The sequence below is a fragment of the Pseudophryne corroboree genome, chromosome 6, assembly GCF_028390025.1.
Source record: "Pseudophryne corroboree isolate aPseCor3 chromosome 6, aPseCor3.hap2, whole genome shotgun sequence".
Taxonomy (NCBI): Eukaryota; Metazoa; Chordata; class Amphibia; order Anura; family Myobatrachidae; genus Pseudophryne; species Pseudophryne corroboree.
The window spans coordinates 362550220-362564415 of record NC_086449.1 but is presented as its reverse complement, the minus strand read 5'-3'; the positions used below and the strand labels follow the sequence as shown (position 1 = coordinate 362564415).

Genomic DNA, 14196 nt, shown 5'->3' with positions numbered 1-14196 from the left:
TGACCAGTGATGATAAACAACCATGGACGGCAGAATCCGGAGAGTTTTTTCTTCCTTGGTGCCAGGAGCATGGAGTTTAGCGTTGCCCCCTCCCCATCATGACCTGCCTCCACTGATAGCTGTCGATGGTGTCCTACCATTGATGGGAGACCCATCGATTGCCATCCCTACTGTAGACTCACAGCCTCTGTACTCACATGACCCAATACTACTTTACATTTCTCAATGCATGGCTAGATATGTAGTCTTAAAACTCCTGAATGCCCCTCTAAGCAAGTGCAGACATTCACATCACTAACTCATGTACAGGAAAGGTAGTAGCTTGTCCTTACTGTGCACTGGCTCTACTGTACTTTGCAGCATTCTTCTCTTGGAGCATTTGCTAACATAAGGATGGGGCTGAGTGATCAAGGAATAAGCTTTGCTATGTTATTCTCTGCAGTGCTTATAAGTCTGGATGGAAACTATACTCAATTTATTTAGAAGAAGACACTTTGGATTTATATTGTTACACAAAAGTACTGGTTCCCCCAGTGTTCTCTTGTTCTGTAGGTAGTCTGTGCATTAGAGCCATAAAAGCGATGCCACACTCTAGGTGAGAGACATTCCTGGATGCTGGTTGGACTTAATTTATAGTTCATTTTACTGGTTTACAATGAATATGATACAGTAACTAACTGGAATGCAAGTTACAATAACACCTATAAATATAAAGTCATAACCTGTGGAGCTCAAGCTCCTTATGTTGGATGGATTCTTGTTTTAGTACTTTGCTAGATCAGCGTGCAGATAAAAATGGAAAGGCACTGTCCTTAGGTGAATCTCCTGCTATTAGAGCTGCGTTGACAGTAGCAGGATGTGGCTCCCTGGTGGATTTGAGGTGAATACCAAATTAACTTTCAACATCTTTTATATAGGACAGCACATGCTACTTGTGCTATGTACATTACCAAGCAATTAGATATCTACCTTTCTAACATTTTACCCAAATTATCTTTCCAGATGAGCCGATCTCTGAAGTAGAGGTTCAGGTCTGTGGTCCTGGGCACTATTCCGATGAGCTGTGTAACTAGTTTATGATGTTGATCATTTGCTGGGTAAGGATTGTTCTATGCAATTGAAGCTATTGTCATGCTGAAAATTGTTTGGTTTCTGAATTCTGTCAATTTATACAAATTGTAGAATGTATCCCAACATGTCAGTTCCCCATGACAACCAGGATCAGAGGCTTATGCTGTAGCCTCACGACTCAGAAAAGGCTGAATTGGTAGAGTGTGACTATTTTTGGGAAGTGCTCTACTTTTATTTTAAATAATGGTCATTATTATACCATAAATTCTGCTAGGAATATAAGGTATTTTTATGACCCCCATCTCTGCAATATATTAAAGATCTGTTCCTTCTACTTGTGAAAGTCACTAAATCACTCATCCATGCCTTTATAATTTTTTGCCTCGATTACAACAATCTACTGCAGCATCGGCCCACTTATATCCCACCTCAGCCCCTTCATTCTGTTCTTACCCGAGTAATTTCCTCTCTGCCAATCACTCCACTGGATCACTGTCCTACTCAGAAATCAAATTCAATCTTCTTAACTTACCTTCAAAGCCATCTACCACTTCACATCTCAAGCCTCATTCTCAGACTTCCTCTTTCCTCTATGGGGGACACTGGGAACCCTGGATATAGTGGAGCAGGAGTCCCGGGCACCAAACAGTTAATCTTTTCTTGACAGCACTGGCTCCTCCTCCCCTAAACCCTACCCCGGACTAGTTTGTTTTGTTTAGAGCCCAAAGAGCTAGGCACAGTTTATTGACCACCCCTGAGCACACAGCAGGAGCCCCAATTGCTGCAAGAACTCCAGGGACCAGGTAAGGTGGCTTTCTTTGCTCCACCATAGCACCGGTCACCACCAGTGAAGGAGGCTGCAGGGGGCCAGGATGTCTCCACACCTCCAGTGGACCACCAGAAACTTTTTTTTTTTAAAATAGGACCAGTATAATTAATAGCAACAAGTCCATAGGCTCTGGCAGAAGTGAAAGGGCGGTTTCCCTATGGTCTCCTCCCCCACCCTTTGGCACATCCCCAACTCCAGGCTGTTCACCGAAAGCTCTCTCCTCCCGAGATGCTGAGCAGCCATTTTACATTGCAGCCTATCTAGTTGAGAGAGGTAAGATTCTCTTGCCTCCCCTATATCGCACATTTGGTGTCAGGTTCTAGTTATAATTAATATCCCCTTGACACCTATTGGAGGTGGTTGCTGGGAACTTGTTATCTATTCCCTATACTGAGCATTGAATGATAGTATTGGAGCAGGCACACAGAAAACAATCTCTGGGTTAGGTTTTTCTTTTCTGTACTGCTGGGATTTCATTACTGTATATTGGCTTCCTTAACAATAAGAATTAGTAACTTCCCAAGAGTATATAAAGTAAACTAACACTGCAGATTCCGGTTTGTTTTATTATGTTAACCATGTGTTCGCATTCACTCAATATGTACGGTTTCAGATTGTCAGAACTGCGTTGTAACATTCATTTTCTTGTATTATAGTCTATACATTCAATGCTCTCACCTAGAAACCGCACCCCTACCTACTTTTGTGTTTGTGTCCTGCAGCTTGCGTTATACATTATTTCTACTCAAGATCACAATGGCTTTTGTGATAAATCCTGTGCAGCGGGTCCTTCCACAGTGGATCACTTACAGGAAACAGCAAGGGCATTGACCCTGTCTCAGATGATGTTACAATTGACTAACCAGCTAGCAGCCTCCCGCCCTCCTCCGGCTCCGACCGCAAGTGAAGGTTATTCCGTAAGTGCCCACTTCACTGGATTCACAGCCTTCTCTGACAGAACCTGCTTGGGTTCCGTTCACTTTGTACGGTGCTGTAGAACTCTTAAGGCACCATATAAAATAAGAATTTACTCACCGGTAATTCTATTTCTCGTAGTGGATGCTGGGAACTCCGTAAGGACCATGGGGAATAGACGGGCTCCGCAGGAGACTGGGCACTCTAAAGAAAAGATTAGGTACTATCTGGTGTGCACTGGCTCCTCCCTCTATGCCCCTCCTCCAGACCTCAGTTAGGGAAACTGTGCCCGGAAGAGCTGACATTACAAGGAAAGGAAATTTTGAATCCAGGGTAAGACTCATACCAGCCACACCAATCACACCGTACAACTTGTGATAACCTTACCCAGTTAACAGTATGAACAACAACTGAGCCTCACTCAACGGATGGCTCATAACAATAACCCTTAGGTAAGCAATAACTATATACACGTATTGCAGAAAGTCCGCACTTGGGACGGGCGCCCAGCATCCACTACGGACTACGAGAAATAGAATTACCGGTGAGTAAATTCTTATTTTCTCTGACGTCCTAGTGGATGCTGGGAACTCCGTAAGGACCTTGGGGATTATACCAAAGCTCCCAAACGGGCGGGAGATTGCGGATGACTCTGCAGCACCGAATGAGCAAACACAAAGTCCTCCTCAGCCAGGGTATCAAACTTGTAGAACTTTGCAAATGTGTTTGAACCCAACCAAGTAGCCGCTCGGCAAAGCTGTAAAGCCGAGACCCCTCGGGCAGCCGCCCAAGAAGAGCCCACCTTCCTTGTGGAATGGGCTTTTACGGATTTTGGATGCGGCAATCCAGCCGCAGAATGAGCCTGCTGAATCGTGCTACAGATCCAGCAAGCAATAGTTTGCTTTGAAGCAGGAGCACCCAGCTTGTTGGGTGCATGCAAGATAAACAGCGAGTCAGTCTTCCTGACTCCAGCCGTTCTGGAAACATATATTTTCAAAGCCCTGACTATGTCTAGCAACTTGGAGTCCTCCAAGTCCCGAGTAGCCGCAGGAACCACAATAGTTTGGTTCAAATGAAACGATGACACCACCTTTGGGAGAAATTGGGGACGAGGCCTCAATTCTGCCCTGTCCATATGGAAGATCAGATATGGGCTTTTACATGACAAAGCCGCCGATTCCGACACACGCCTAGCCGATGCTAAGGCCAACAGCATGATCACTTTCCACGTGAGATACATTAGTTCCACGGTCTTAAGTGGCTCAAACCAGTGGGATTTCAGGAAATCCAACACAACGTTAAGATCCCAGGGTGCCACTGGTGGCACAAAAGGGTGCTGATTATGCAGCACTCCCTTAACAAATGTCTGAACCTCAGGCAGTGAAGCCAGTTCTTTTTGAAAGAAAATGGATAGGGCCGAAATCTGGACCTTTATGGACCCTAATTTTAGGCCCATAGTCACCCCTGACTGTAGGAAGTGCAGGAAACGACACAGTTGGAATTCCTCTGTAGGGGCCTTCCTGGCCTCACACCAAGCAACATATTTCCGTCATACACGGTGATAATGCTTTGCTGTCACGTCTTTCCTAGCCTTTATCAGCGTAGGAATAACTTCATCCGGAATGCCTTTTTCCGCTAGGATCCGGCGTTCAACCGCCATGCCGTCAAACGCAGCCGCGGTAAGTCTTGGAACAGACAGGGCCCTTGTTGCAGCAGGTCCTGTCTGAGAGGCAGAGGCCATGGGTCCTCTGTGCGCATTTCTTGCAGTTCCGAGTACCAAGTCCTTCTTGGCCAGTCCGGAACAATGAGTATTGTTCTTATTCCTTGGGTATGAGAGGAAGAGGAGGAAACACATATACCGACTGGTACACCCACGGTGTCACTAGGGCGTCCACAGCTATCGCCTGAGGGTCCCTTGACCTGGTGCAATATCTTTTTAGCTTTTTGTTGAGGCGGGACGCCATCATGTCCACCTGTGGCAGTTCCCATCGGTTTGCAATCAGTCGAAAGACTTCTTGATGAAGTCCCCACTCTCCGGGGTGGAGGTCGTGTCTGCTGAGGAAGTCTGCTTCCCAGTTGTCCACTCTCGGAATGAACACTGCTGACAGTGCTTGCACGTGATTCTCCGCCCATCGAAGAATCTTTGTGGCTTACCGCCATTGCCATCCTGCTTCTTGTGCCGCCCTGTCGGTTTACATGGGCGACCGCCGTGATGTTGTCTGACTGAATCAGCACTGGCCGGTTTTGAAGCAGGGGCTCTGCTTGACTCAGGGCGTTGTAAATGGCCCTTAATTCCAGTATATTTATGTGTAGAGAAGTCTCCAGACTTGACCACAGCCCTTGGAAGTTTCTTCCCTGAGTGACTGCCCCCCATCCTCGGAGGCTTGCATCCGTGGTCACCAGGACCCAGTCCTGTATGTCGAACCTGCGGCCCTCGAGAAGGTGAGCACTCTGCAGCCACCACAGAAGAGACACCCTGGCCCTTGGGGACAGGGTGATCAGCCGATGCATCTGAAGATGCGATCCGGACCACTTGTCCAACAGATCCCACTGAAAGATCCTCGCATGGAACCTGCCGAAGGGAATGGCTTCGTATGAAGCCACCATCTTTCCCAGGACTCGCGTGCAGTGATGCACAGATACCTGTTTTGGTTTCAGGAGGTCCCTGACCAGAGATGCTAATTCCTGGGCCTTCTCCACCGGGAGAAACACCTTCTTCTGTTCTGTGTCCAGAATCATGCCCAGGAAAAGCAGACGCGTCGTAGGAATCAGCTGCGACTTTGGAACATTCAGAATCCAGCCGTGCTGTTGCAACACTTCCTGAGAGAGTGCTATGCTGATCAACAACTGCTCCCTGGACCTCGCCTTTATGAGGAGATCGTCCAAGTACGGGATAATTATAACTCCCTTCTGCCGAAAGAGTATCATCATTTCGGCCATTACCTTGGTAAATATTCTCGGTGCCGTGGACAGGCCAAACGGCAACGTCTGGAATTGGTAATGACAGTCCTGTACCACAAATCTGAGGTACTCCTGGTGAGGTGGGTAAATGGGGACATGCAAGTAAGCATCTTTGATGTCCAGCGACACCATAAAATCCCCCACTTCCAGGCTTGCAATAACCGCTCTGAGCGATTCCATTTTGAACTTGAATTTCTTTATATAAGTGTTCAAGGATTTTAAATTCAGAATGGGACTCACTGTACCGTCCGGTTTCGGTACCACAAACATTGTGGAATAGTAACCCCTTCCCTGTTGAAGGAGGGGGACCCTGACAATCACTTGCTGGAGGTACAGCTTGTGAATTGCCGCCAGCACTACCTCCCTTTCCATGGGGGAAGCTGGCAAGGCTGATTTGAGGTAACGGCGGGGGGAGTCGCTTCGAATTCCAGCTTGTATCCCTGAGATACAATTTGTATAGCCCAGAGATCCACCTGTGAGCGAACCCACTGGCTGCTGAAGTTTCGGAGACGCGCCCCCACCGCACCTGGCTCCGCCTGTGGAGCCCCAACGTCATGCGGTGGACTTAGTGGAAGCAGGGGAGGACTTTTGTTCCTGGGAACTGGCTGCATGGTGCAGCTTCTTACCTCTACCCCTGCCTCTGGCAAGAAAGGATGCGCCCCTGACCCTCTTGCCTTTTTGGGAACGAAAGGACTGCATTTGATAATACGGTGCTTTCTTAGGCTGTGAGGAAACCTGAGGCAAGAAAGTCGACTTTCCAGCTGTCGCTGTAGACACGAGGTCCGACAGACCGTCCCCAAACAATTCCTCACCCTTATAAGGCAAAACCTCCATGTGTTTTTTTAGAATCAGCATCTCCTGTCCATTGCCGAGTCCATAAGACCCTCCTGGCAGAAATGGACATAGCATTAATTCTAGAGCCCAGCAGGCAAATGTCCCTCTGAGCATCCCGCATATATAAGACGACGTCTTTGATATGGCCCAGGGTTAGCAAAACAGTATCTCTGTTGAGGGAATCTATGTCGTCTAACAGAGTATCTGTCCACGCTGCTACAGCACTACACATCCAGGCTGAAGCAATAGCAGGTCTCAGTAGAGTACCAGAGTGTGTATACACTGACTTCAGGATAGCTTCCTGCTTTCTATCCGCAGGCTCCTTTAGGGTGGCCGTATCCTGAGACTGCAGGGCCACCTTTTTAGATAAGCGTGTCAGCGTCTTGTCCACCCTAGGGGATGTTTCCCAACGTAACCGGTCCGTTGGCGGGAAAGGGTACGCCATCAGTAACCTCTTAGAAATCACTAATTTCTTATCAGGGGAACTCCACGCTTCTTCACACAATTCATTTAATTCATCAGATGGGGGAAAAGTCAGTGGCTGCTTTTTCTCCCCAAACATATAAACCCTCTTGGTATTAACAGGGTTAATATCAGAAATGTGTAATACATCTTTCATTGCAATAATCATGTATCGGATGGCCTTGGTCATTTTAGACTGTAAATGTGCCTCATCGTTGACACTGGAGTCGGACTCCGTGTCGACATCTGTGTCAACCATCTGAGATAGAGGGCGTTTATGAGCCCCTGGCGGTTTCTGAGTCGCCTGGGCAGGCGCGGGCTGAGACCCCGGCTGTCCCAAGGCTGCAGCGTCATCCAAGCTTTTATGTAAGGAGTTTACATTGTCATTTAAGACCTTCACATATCCATCCAATCAGGTGTCGGCCCCGACGGGGGCGACACCACACTTATCTGCCCTTGCTCCACCTCCACGTAACCTTCCTCACCAAACATGTCGACACAGCCGTACTGACACACCGCACACACACAGGGAATGCTCAGACTGAGGACAGGACCCCACAAAGTCCTTTGGGGAGACAGAGAGAGAGCATGCCAGCACACACCACAGCGCTATATAACACAGGGATTTTCACTGATAATAAGTGATTTACCCAATAGCTGCTTTATATGTCTTATTCGCGCCTAAATTTATGTGCCCCCCCTCTCTTTTTAACCCGTCTTGTACCTGGATACTGCAGGGGAGAGCCTGGGGAGCTGCTTCCAGCGGAGCTGTGAAGAGAAAATGGCGCTGGTGTGCTGAGGAAAAAGGCCCCGCCCCCTCAGTGGCGGGCTTCTGTCCCGCTTTCTGTGTAAAAAAATGGCGGGGTTTTTTACATATATACAGTGCCAGACTGTATATATGTATTTTTGTGCCAAAGGTACTTCAATTGCAGCCCAGGGCGCCCCCCCCCCCCCCAGCACCCTACAGTGACCGGAGTGTGTAAGTGTGCTGGGAGCAATGGCGCACAGCTGCGGTGCTGTGCGCTACCTTAATGAAGACAGGAGTCTTCAGCCGCCGATTTAGTCGTCTTCAAGCTTCTGTTCTTCTGGCTCTGCAAGGGGGACGGCGGCGCGGCTTCGGGAACGGACGATCGAGGACAGGTGCCTGTGTTCGAACCCTCTGGAGCTAATGGTGTCCAGTAGCCTAAGAAGCACAAGCTAGCTGCAAGCAGGTAGGTTTGCTTCTCTCCCCTTAGTCCCACGTAGCAGTGAGTCTGTTGCCAGCTGAAGCTCACTGAAAATAAAAAACCTAATACTTTCTTTACTAGTAAGCTCAGGAGAGCCCACTAGGAGCACCCAGCTCTGGCCGGGCACAGATTCTAACTGAGGTCTGGAGGAGGGGCATAGAGGGAGGAGCCAGTGCACACCAGATAGTACCTAATATTTTCTTTAGAGTGCCCAGTCTCCTGCGGAGCCATCTATTCCCCATGGTCCTTACAGAGTTCCCAGCATCCACTAGGACGTCAGAGAAATAATGTATAGTAATATTTTCAGATAATTACCTTACTTGTCAGAAATGAATAGTTTGATGGTAGTTTTTTGACTATTAAAGCAGTTAAAAGAAGGTGGTATTTTCTTGCAAAGTGTACTTCTGCATCTGTTCTATACATTCTACACCAAGGGTATGCAGCATACGGGCCTCCAGCTGTTGTGGAACTAAACAGCCCAGCATACCCTGCCAGTTTCGCTAGAGGGGCATGCTGGTAAGTGTTGATCCACAACAGCTGGAAAGTCACATCTTGAATACCCCCATTCTACAGAATTCTTCCTGCCACTGTGCGTACTATGAAGGTTTTGCAGGTGTAATGAAGGATACACAGATGGTTAGGGACACTGATGGAGGATAAGTGGTATTTACAGAAGGTACAGCGAGGCTGGGGCATACACAGAGGTGATATGGGATGGTTAGGACAATCATTTTCCATAAAAGCAGGTAAAGAAAAGTTCATTATATGAATATATCACAGTTTAAATATTTGTTAGTTCCTTTATTTCTCTGGAAATTATTCCTGTTTTCATATATCTAGACACAACCCAAGGACTGAATGTTTTACACAATGTACAAGAACTGATGTATTCTACAAAAACAGGAAACTTCAACCTGAGAATTGTAATATGTACAAAGAGTATCCTTCTACTAAAATGGCCATCCTGTATTAGCGGTCCTGCCTAGGGAACAGCAGGAATGCGATACTTATCAACCCTTTCACCACAAAAGAAAAATGACAGTTACATGGAGTATTTTATCATTACATTTTCTGTGTGGAGTATTATAAAATGGATCACAGATTCACTAACCTTTTCTTCAGAAAACACTTTGTACGCTAATCCTTATCAGTGGTTTGTTTGTGATATTAGGATGTGGCAGAGAGGAATAGACATAAATGCTTTACCAAGCTTCTGTAGAGTGGCTATAAGATTGTAGTTACAGGGGTTGTACATAAAGGGATATATTCAATATGAGTCGGGTCATTGCGATATGCAGTTGTCGGAATGGACTCGACAACCCCTATTCAAAAGAGCGGCCAAATCCGACTGTCGGATTTGGCCGTTCCCTGTTACCTGACCTGCTGCTGCTGTCAGCGCTGCGGGCGCGCTGACAGCAGCGGGATCTGTCAGCGGTGCCAGGGGTGCGGTCAGCGGCGCCGGGAAGGGGGGAGAGATAGCAGGGGGGGTCTATGGCGCCGTGTAGGGGGAGAGCAGCGGAGGTGACGGAGCGGACGGGAGAGAGCAGGAAACGGGGGAGCAGCGGCTGCAGCAGCGGAGGCTCACGGCAGCGTCCACCCGGCTCCAGCAAGCGGGACGTCGCTTGCTGGAGCCGGGTGGACGCTGCCGCTGGGTCCCTGCTCTCCCCGCTGCTCCCCCATCTCCTGCTCTCAGTTCACTTATCTCAATCTGACTTTTTTAAAGTCGGATTGAAATTGTTGGAAATGGGGCTAAAACCTGTCGGGTTTGGCCCTGCTTCCAACAATGCACGCTGATTGGCGTGCATTCCGACAAGTCGGGTTTCCCGACTTGTCTGAAAAATTGGGCTGTAATGAATAGGTCGGAACCCCTTCCGACCTAAAACTGTCGGAATCTGCCGTCTTCCCGACGAGGCGGCAGCTTCCGACAGTTCTTGAATATACCCCAAAGCCAGGGATTTCCCATGTTAGGACCTTACAGTATCACCAGAAACACACTGTGCCGGTAGTGAAATACTGTACATTGCCTAATTAAGAGAATACATGTGTTGAGCAGGCATTTAATGTATCACTTAAAATCTATAGCGACAATTGCCAGGTATAAAATATACATATAGTAATGTGTTTAGATAAGATATTGTATTGTGCGCATATCATTTTCCATGACAACCTACTGTACAGAAGATACATCTGAGTAATAGTGACCAATGAATTATAAGTAAAAGTTATCAGGTCACAGACTCGTCTAACTTTCCTATATCGATTTAACAATCGGACACCGTTTGCTATTATCTATATTTCCTTTTATAGGGAAGACCCTATCCAAGTTCAGAAAGTAACAGGATAGCACCCGGTCAGAATTTTACCAGTCTGTTTGGTAAATATGGGACTAAAGCTATTATTACAGCATAAACTAGCAACCGAGGCCACCAATTATCTTGTTTCATAAAACTGTAAAGTAATAAGGAAAAAATCCATAAAAACAAATAAGTTTATTTACATGTCATTGAGATAAACCTCTTCTAAATAAATAGTCTTTTTTTCTATTACAATTCCTTTTTCTTGGTTAATTTCAGGAAATAAATTGATTAACCAAGTTACTTTACTATTCTTTGTGATAAAGTGAGAGGTGGGGCAGTGACTGAATGAGAGCCTCATTGAGCAAAAAATTAAATTTGCGCAAAAAAAAGGGCATTTAAAAAAGTAAAACATAATTTACTAGACCAGTAATGAGAGAATAATAATTTAATTTGTGAAATATTCTGTTTGGGATCAGCGTAAAATATTCTACAGCCAGGGACAGAATGGAACTTTGTAACAACCCTGGCATTGTAGGTGAACGCAACAAGGGGGCACGGTCTTGGGTCATGATGGCATGCCCCCATGTGCCAGGCAGCTGCGGAGAGTGTCGAGAGGCTGTGCTGCTTGGCCAGCCACGGTCTCCCCAGAAGTGCCATATGGCCAGTCCGGCCCATACTAAACAGCTGCTGGAGTGCCAGGTCAGAGTCCAACTCACCGAAAGGCGGGACCCATACTACAGTACAGTGTTTTCCACAATAGTGGACATGATAGCACTCTCCAGACTTTTTACAATATCATAGCAAAAAGAAATTTATTAGAAAGAATGAAAAAATATCAACCCACAGTTCCATGAGGAGAATACGGTTCACCAACGTTTCGGGCCAAACCAGGACCTTTTTCAAGGTACAACAGCGGAGTCACAGCATCAAATGAGCATACAAGTAGACAGCAAGGACCTGGAACTGGTCCAGTTCCTTGCTGTCTACTTCTATGCTCATTTGATGCTGTGACTCCACTGTTGTACCTTGAAAAAGATCCTGGTTTAGCCTGAAACGTTGGTGAACCGTATTCTCCTCTTTTTGCTATGATATTGTAAGATGTCTGGAAAGTGCTATTATTTCCACTATTGTGGAAAATATTGTACTATGTATATGTGTGTATATATATATATATATATATATATATATATATATATATACACACACACACACACACTATAATTTTTCCTTAATCCAAGACACATAAAACTAAACGAATTGCAGTCATGAATTTGGCCAGCCACAGAACCTGTGTAAATCACAGGTGTCCCAGTATAAAGGGATATTATGGCAAGCCTAGTTATATAGGGGTTTTCTAGCATTTAGAAAAGGTAAACTTATGTTGTTAGGATCTTGCAATGGTGTGTGCTTTTAAACCTCTGCTACAAAGCAGAATTTATAAACGGTTTAACTCGATGGACCTTTGTATTCTTTCTATAATACAGTCTTGGTTATGTTTCATTACATTCATGGTCAGTCTTGTCATTATCTGCAGTATGCAAACATTACTCATTAGCTTACATTACACTGACTCGTATTGCCACTACGAGCTGCACATATATGATACAAAAAGCAAAGTCTTCTGATTGTTAATTAAATTGGGATTCAAAACGTGTATTATTTACACATATTCACAGCAAAACTAACGGTGCATAGTTCTACATATACTCTAGTTTTATAACTCTCCACTTTTTACATTCTCTTCACAGTAAATCCATACAGTGTTATTGTAATCTACACTAACTCTTCATAGGTTTGGCTTGTTCCCTCTCTCACCCACCATATTGTCAGATTCATGACTGGAGCAGTAACGCCCAGTAACCACTGTGCAAATTTATATGTAGGTAATAAAAATACATAAATCCATGTTTGTCTGTGAGACCTGAACTGTAAGCCCAGTGTAAGAATGGCGCAAAATAAATTTGAGTGGACGTAGAAGACTACATCATTCGAATAGCAGACACAATCTGACAAAATATTCTGCTTTCCTGCAGTGAAAGGGTTAAAAAGATCAGCTTCCAATAATTTCCCAGGACACCTCTCCATAAATCTCATGCTGTGTTGGACATTCCTCTATATACAGCAATATACAGTAATAATTAAATGGCATACAATAACCAGAGTTAAAATACCGTTAGCAGTTTAACAATTCCTGTTAATCCAAATGGTACACATGGCAAACAAAAGGTGCTGACATCACTGCATTCTGTCCATGGTACACAGAGACCAACCCGCAGCTGACTGGTGATAGGTGTGGTCCAGAATGTCTTGGGGCTCATCTCCAGGAGTCTGAGACTTGAATATTTATATTACTATTCAGAAACTATGTTTTCCATATAAGCATCTTCTTCCTTGTCATTACAGTCTTTACAATGAGGAAAGCAAAATCCTGTGACACGGAAATAAAAATAATATCCTTAGTGGTATTCACCTCATTTCCTACATTATATTTGGGACATCAGAGTCCAAGCTCCAACCGTTCTGCAGCCAGGGCACGAGGACTGGGCAAGTCAAATGCCACTGTGCAAATTTCCATTTCCTACAGTGTAGCCAGCTGCTTACAGCCAAAGGAGATCTAGAAAATGTCTCTTTATACTTGAAGAAAAAAAACACAAAACTGAAGACTGATCACCATTGGGTGTTAGGGATGCGACTGAAGACACGTTTTTCTCTACCTGTATTTTGTTTGTATCCTATGTGGAGGTCTTCCTTTTTCAGCCAGGTTTGCTAAAACTTTTAATTCCCTTGTTACAAGGAAGCGCAGGTCACACGTGTTCATGCTTCTTACCGTTATAAAATAATTTAAAATTGACTTTTGGACCAAAGGTATCTTACAGATAAGTATTTATAAGACTAACCAGATGCATATCATTCCTTGGATACCAGAGCTGTCACTTCAGTTGAGCGTCATGAAGGACCCGGAGCCTAATTAGAGTGGGTCTACCTGGTTTTCATTTCACCACAAGAGCCGCTGATCTCACCATTGAGGCACCAGCTATTCTCAGAAGAATACTACTCATAACTTTTTATTCTTGGAGAGATCGTTCTTGACGGTATTCATTGTTTCTGCAGGATGACTTCAATGGACAGTACATACCCAAATTACTAACGCAGTCTTTACGCCAAAAATTAGACAAGGCTATTACTTGTTTTACCTCCTGGCAGTAACTTAGATACAACAGCTTATTGTGAGTTTACATATTAAGCTGTATGCCTCCAAGTGGTACCCAGTGCTACTATTTCTTCAGTGGTATCCTGACATTTTTGTTTCCCGTCCTGAAGACTCATGCATCAGATAGACAGCTCTGGATACGGTCAATCCACTGCTGGGCCAGCATAGGGTCTGCGGCACAGAAATTATAGAACCGTCGAGTTGTCTTCAACTGGAGAGAAGAAAATGTACAGAAATTATGAAGAAAATGAAACGTATAGCAAATGACAGAGAAAATGATGCTCCTGGGGACATTGTAAGTAGCAGACATTAAAGGAAAAACACATTTTATTTGAGACACTGGATGCAACTTAGCAAAATCGACCCCCCTCCCTCTCCAAAAAATAAGTT

At 45.3% G+C, this 14196-nt stretch overlaps 1 protein-coding gene across 8 annotated transcripts in view; it reads right to left on the bottom strand.

The window, feature by feature from the left end:
* Positions 1 to 11750: 11750 nt before the first annotated feature.
* The window catches only part of SBF1 (SET binding factor 1), a 421239-nt gene continuing 418793 nt past the window's right edge, over positions 11751 to 14196 (bottom strand). For 5 of the 8 annotated variants that reach the window (XM_063926655.1, XM_063926656.1, XM_063926657.1 and 2 more), the window contains one exon: positions 11752 to 14017. In XM_063926655.1, the coding sequence (XP_063782725.1) occupies positions 13919 to 14017 (99 nt within the window). In that variant the 3' untranslated portion in view covers positions 11752 to 13918. Of the gene's footprint in view, positions 14018 to 14196 lie in introns of all 8 variants that reach the window. The other 3 variants (XM_063926659.1, XM_063926653.1, XM_063926660.1) reach the window with 2 other exon arrangements.